The sequence below is a fragment of the Protomyctophum bolini genome (assembly GCF_963924005.1).
Source record: "Protomyctophum bolini genome assembly, chromosome: 10".
NCBI lineage: Eukaryota > Metazoa > Chordata > Actinopteri > Myctophiformes > Myctophidae > Protomyctophum > Protomyctophum bolini.
Genome location: NC_137871.1, coordinates 9,917,191 through 9,923,882, shown reverse-complemented (window position 1 = coordinate 9,923,882; position 6,692 = coordinate 9,917,191). Strand labels below are relative to the sequence as shown.

At 36.7% G+C, this 6,692-nt stretch overlaps 1 protein-coding gene across 1 annotated transcript in view; it reads left to right on the top strand.

The window, feature by feature from the left end:
* The window catches only part of cdhr2 (cadherin related family member 2), a gene marked incomplete at both ends in the record, with an annotated part of 43,697 nt that extends 37,501 nt beyond the window's left edge, over nt 1-6,196 (top strand). The window contains one exon of the mRNA XM_080773337.1: nt 6,044-6,196. Within this exon, the coding sequence (XP_080629463.1) occupies nt 6,044-6,196 (153 nt within the window). The remainder of the gene's footprint in view (nt 1-6,043) is intronic.
* Nucleotides 6,197-6,692: the final 496 nt, after the last annotated feature.

Below are 6,692 nucleotides of genomic sequence, written 5' to 3'. Positions count from 1 at the left end.
AATGATGAAAAACTGCGCGCTATAGTATGCCGTACGATATGGGCTATAGCCCACCGTCCAAAATGATGAGAAACAAGGCTAACTTTTTTTTCAAAATTTCATAAAACATGGGCTATAACCCATCGTTTTTGTCATTTCGTCATTTTTTTCAAATCTTCAAAAATGATGAAAAACTGCGCGCTATAGTATGCCGTACGATATGGGCTATAGCCCACCGTCCAAAATGATGAGAAACAAGGCTAACTTTTTTTTTCAAAATTTCAAAAAACATGGGCTATAACCCATCGTTTTTGTCATTTCGTCATTTTTTTCAAATCTTCAAAAATGATGAAAAACTGCGCGCTATAGTATGCCGTACGATATGGGCTATAGCCCACCGTCCAAAATGATGAGAAACAAGGCTAACTTTTTTTTTCAAAATTTCAAAAAACATGGGCTATAACCCATCGTTTTTGTCATTTCGTCATTTTTTTCAAATCTTCAAAAATGATGAAAAACTGCGCGCTATAGTATGCCGTACGATATGGGCTATAGCCCACCGTCCAAAATGATGAGAAACAAGGCTAACTTTTTTTTTCAAAATTTCAAAAAACATGGGCTATAACCCATCGTTTTTGTCATTTCGTCATTTTTTTCAAATCTTCAAAAATGATGAAAAACTGCGCGCTATAGTATGCCGTACGATATGGGCTATAGCCCACCGTCCAAAATGATGAGAAACAAGGCTAACTTTTTTTTTCAAAATTTCAAAAAACATGGGCTATAACCCATCGTTTTTGTCATTTCGTCATTTCTTTCAAATCTTCAAAAATGATGAAAAACTGCGCGCTATAGTATGCCGTACGATATGGGCTATAGCCCACCGTCCAAAATGATGAGAAACAAGGCTAACTTTTTTTTTCAAAATTTCATAAAACATGGGCTATAACCCATCGTTTTTGTCATTTCGTCATTTTTTTCAAATCTTCAAAAATGATGAAAAACTGCGCGCTATAGTATGCCGTACGATATGGGCTATAGCCCACCGTCCAAAATGATGAGAAACAAGGCTAACTTTTTTTTTCAAAATTTCAAAAAACATGGGCTATAACCCATCGTTTTTGTCATTTCGTCATTTTTTTCAAATCTTCAAAAATGATGAAAAACTGCGCGCTATAGTATGCCGTACGATATGGGCTATAGCCCACCGTCCAAAATGATGAGAAACAAGGCTAACTTTTTTTTTCAAAATTTCAAAAAACATGGGCTATAACCCATCGTTTTTGTCATTTCGTCATTTTTTTCAAATCTTCAAAAATGATGAAAAACTGCGCGCTATAGTATGCCGTACGATATGGGCTATAGCCCACCGTCCAAAATGATGAGAAACAAGGCTAACTTTTTTTTTCAAAATTTCAAAAAACATGGGCTATAACCCATCGTTTTTGTCATTTCGTCATTTTTTTCAAATCTTCAAAAATGATGAAAAACTGCGCGCTATAGTATGCCGTACGATATGGGCTATAGCCCACCGTCCAAAATGATGAGAAACAAGGCTAACTTTTTTTTTCAAAATTTCAAAAAACATGGGCTATAACCCATCGTTTTTGTCATTTCGTCATTTCTTTCAAATCTTCAAAAATGATGAAAAACTGCGCGCTATAGTATGCCGTACGATATGGGCTATAGCCCACCGTCCAAAATGATGAGAAACAAGGCTAACTTTTTTTTTCAAAATTTCATAAAACATGGGCTATAACCCATCGTTTTTGTCATTTCGTCATTTTTTTCAAATCTTCAAAAATGATGAAAAACTGCGCGCTATAGTATGCCGTACGATATGGGCTATAGCCCACCGTCCAAAATGATGAGAAACAAGGCTAACTTTTTTTTTCAAAATTTCAAAAAACATGGGCTATAACCCATCGTTTTTGTCATTTCGTCATTTTTTTCAAATCTTCAAAAATGATGAAAAACTGCGCGCTATAGTATGCCGTACGATATGGGCTATAGCCCACCGTCCAAAATGATGAGAAACAAGGCTAACTTTTTTTTTCAAAATTTCAAAAAACATGGGCTATAACCCATCGTTTTTGTCATTTCGTCATTTCTTTCAAATCTTCAAAAATGATGAAAAACTGCGCGCTATAGTATGCCGTACGATATGGGCTATAGCCCACCGTCCAAAATGATGAGAAACAAGGCTAACTTTTTTTTTCAAAATTTCATAAAACATGGGCTATAACCCATCGTTTTTGTCATTTCGTCATTTTTTTCAAATCTTCAAAAATGATGAAAAACTGCGCGCTATAGTATGCCGTACGATATGGGCTATAGCCCACCGTCCAAAATGATGAGAAACAAGGCTAACTTTTTTTTTCAAAATTTCAAAAAACATGGGCTATAACCCATCGTTTTTGTCATTTCGTCATTTTTTTCAAATCTTCAAAAATGATGAAAAACTGCGCGCTATAGTATGCCGTACGATATGGGCTATAGCCCACCGTCCAAAATGATGAGAAACAAGGCTAACTTTTTTTTTCAAAATTTCAAAAAACATGGGCTATAACCCATCGTTTTTGTCATTTCGTCATTTTTTTCAAATCTTCAAAAATGATGAAAAACTGCGCGCTATAGTATGCCGTACGATATGGGCTATAGCCCACCGTCCAAAATGATGAGAAACAAGGCTAACTTTTTTTTCAAAATTTCAAAAAACATGGGCTATAACCCATCGTTTTTGTCATTTTGTCATTTTTTTCAAATCTTCAAAAATGATGAAAAACTGCGCGCTATAGTATGCCGTACGATATGGGCTATAGCCCACCGTCCAAAATGATGAGAAACAAGGCTAACTTTTTTTTTCAAAATTTCAAAAAACATGGGCTATAACCCATCGTTTTTGTCATTTCGTCATTTTTTTCAAATCTTCAAAAATGATGAAAAACTGCGCGCTATAGTATGCCGTACGATATGGGCTATAGCCCACCGTCCAAAATGATGAGAAACAAGGCTAACTTTTTTTTTCAAAATTTCAAAAAACATGGGCTATAACCCATCGTTTTTGTCATTTCGTCATTTTTTTCAAATCTTCAAAAATGATGAAAAACTGCGCGCTATAGTATGCCGTACGATATGGGCTATAGCCCACCGTCCAAAATGATGAGAAACAAGGCTAACTTTTTTTTTCAAAATTTCAAAAAACATGGGCTATAACCCATCGTTTTTGTCATTTCGTCATTTTTTTCAAATCTTCAAAAATGATGAAAAACTGCGCGCTATAGTATGCCGTACGATATGGGCTATAGCCCACCGTCCAAAATGATGAGAAACAAGGCTAACTTTTTTTTTCAAAATTTCAAAAAACATGGGCTATAACCCATCGTTTTTGTCATTTCGTCATTTTTTTCAAATCTTCAAAAATGATGAAAAACTGCGCGCTATAGTATGCCGTACGATATGGGCTATAGCCCACCGTCCAAAATGATGAGAAACAAGGCTAACTTTTTTTTTCAAAATTTCAAAAAACATGGGCTATAACCCATCGTTTTTGTCATTTCGTCATTTTTTTCAAATCTTCAAAAATGATGAAAAACTGCGCGCTATAGTATGCCGTACGATATGGGCTATAGCCCACCGTCCAAAATGATGAGAAACAAGGCTGCGCAAAAATGATGAAAAACTGCGCGCTATAGTATGCCGTACGATATGGGCTATAGCCCACCGTCCAAAATGATGAGAAACAAGGCTAACTTTTTTTTTCAAAATTTCAAAAAACATGGGCTATAACCCATCGTTTTTGTCATTTCGTCATTTCTTTCAAATCTTCAAAAATGATGAAAAACTGCGCGCTATAGTATGCCGTACGATATGGGCTATAGCCCACCGTCCAAAATGATGAGAAACAAGGCTAACTTTTTTTTTCAAAATTTCAAAAAACATGGGCTATAACCCATCGTTTTTGTCATTTCGTCATTTTTTTCAAATCTTCAAAAATGATGAAAAACTGCGCGCTATAGTATGCCGTACGATATGGGCTATAGCCCACCGTCCAAAATGATGAGAAACAAGGCTAACTTTTTTTTTCAAAATTTCAAAAAACATGGGCTATAACCCATCGTTTTTGTCATTTCGTCATTTCTTTCAAATCTTCAAAAATGATGAAAAACTGCGCGCTATAGTATGCCGTACGATATGGGCTATAGCCCACCGTACAAAATGATGAGAAACAAGGCTAACTTTTTTTTAAAAAATTTCAAAAAACATGGGCTATAACCCATCGTTTTTGTCATTTAGTCATTTTTTTCAAATCTTCAAAAATGATGAAAAACTGCGCGCTATAGTATGCCGTACGATATGGGCTATAGCCCACCGTCCAAAATGATGAGAAACAAGGCTAACTTTTTTTTTCAAAATTTCAAAAAACATGGGCTATAACCCATCGTTTTTGTCATTTCGTCATTTTTTTCAAATCTTCAAAAATGATGAAAAACTGCGCGCTATAGTATGCCGTACGATATGGGCTATAGCCCACCGTCCAAAATGATGAGAAACAAGGCTAACTTTTTTTTTCAAAATTTCAAAAAACATGGGCTATAACCCATCGTTTTTGTCATTTCGTCATTTTTTTCAAATCTTCAAAAATGATGAAAAACTGCGCGCTATAGTATGCCGTACGATATGGGCTATAGCCCACCGTCCAAAATGATGAGAAACAAGGCTAACTTTTTTTTTCAAAATTTCAAAAAACATGGGCTATAACCCATCGTTTTTGTCATTTCGTCATTTTTTTCAAATCTTCAAAAATGATGAAAAACTGCGCGCTATAGTATGCCGTACGATATGGGCTATAGCCCACCGTCCAAAATGATGAGAAACAAGGCTAACTTTTTTTTTCAAAATTTCAAAAAACATGGGCTATAACCCATCGTTTTTGTCATTTCGTCATTTTTTTCAAATCTTCAAAAATGATGAAAAACTGCGCGCTATAGTATGCCGTACGATATGGGCTATAGCCCACCGTCCAAAATGATGAGAAACAAGGCTAACTTTTTTTTTCAAAATTTCAAAAAACATGGGCTATAACCCATCGTTTTTGTCATTTCGTCATTTCTTTCAAATCTTCAAAAATGATGAAAAACTGCGCGCTATAGTATGCCGTACGATATGGGCTATAGCCCACCGTCCAAAATGATGAGAAACAAGGCTAACTTTTTTTTTCAAAATTTCAAAAAACATGGGCTATAACCCATCGTTTTTGTCATTTCGTCATTTTTTTCAAATCTTCAAAAATGATGAAAAACTGCGCGCTATAGTATGCCGTACGATATGGGCTATAGCCCACCGTCCAAAATGATGAGAAACAAGGCTAACTTTTTTTTTCAAAATTTCAAAAAACATGGGCTATAACCCATCGTTTTTGTCATTTCGTCATTTTTTTCAAATCTTCAAAAATGATGAAAAACTGCGCGCTATAGTATGCCGTACGATATGGGCTATAGCCCACCGTCCAAAATGATGAGAAACAAGGCTAACTTTTTTTTTCAAAATTTCAAAAAACATGGGCTATAACCCATCGTTTTTGTCATTTCGTCATTTTTTTCAAATCTTCAAAAATAATGAAAAACTGCGCGCTATAGTATGCCGTACGATATGGGCTATAGCCCACCGTCCAAAATGATGAGAAACAAGGCTAACTTTTTTTTTCAAAATTTCAAAAAACATGGGCTATAACCCATCGTTTTTGTCATTTCGTCATTTTTTTCAAATCTTCAAAAATGATGAAAAACTGCGCGCTATAGTATGCTGTACGATATGGGCTATAGCCCACCGTCCAAAATGATGAGAAACAAGGCTAACTTTTTTTTTCAAAATTAAAAAAAACATGGGCTATAACCCATCGTTTTTGTCATTTCGTCATTTTTTGTAGATTGTACGATTGTACGTTGTAGATTCTACAGTATGTCTGTCTCAAGTCATGTGGGAAGTCACTCAAAGCAGAGATGGAGACAAAGTCCACTTCTCATTTGGGGGCTTTCATTGACCAGTGTCTCCTCTTTGACAGATAATCCTAGAAGAGGATGAGGACGATGAGGAGCCAGGGTACATTGAGCCTCTGGGGGCTGCACTTGCCCAGCGGGGAGCCAAGAAAGGATCTGGGAAAACTCATTTAACGTTTGATAATCCTGCCTTTTCGAGTAGTACAACTGACCTGTAACAGCCTGGGTGAAGGGGCCGGGGTGGTTGACGACACATGACAGCGGGTGAGGGAGTGGGAGTGGGGCTGACAGTCACTGGAGGCCCCCAGTTTGATATGCACTAGCTAGGCCAAGGACCCCCAGTTTTTTTTTTCCCCCCTCTGGAACTGTAATCTCCACTGTCAAATCCTCAGTGTGGTTGTTTAACTCTGAGAGTGTACAAAATAGACCACCATGGCTTCATTTGTACATTCTCTTATATATTATTATACAATCTCAGAATTACAAAACCCATTTGGACCTTTGGTCGTCCCAGGACTGACGTCGACAAACGGGAATCTTTAGAATTTTAGCAACCACTGGCAGAACATCACCGCTATATAACAGAAGCTTTAAAAAAGACCCCACGTTTTAGCAGCTGATGCGGGGAAAGCCTTATTTTCTGAACGACGGCATTATAGCATGGGATGTGCACGGTTTAGACCTTTATTAGACACTTGACCAATCTATAAATGG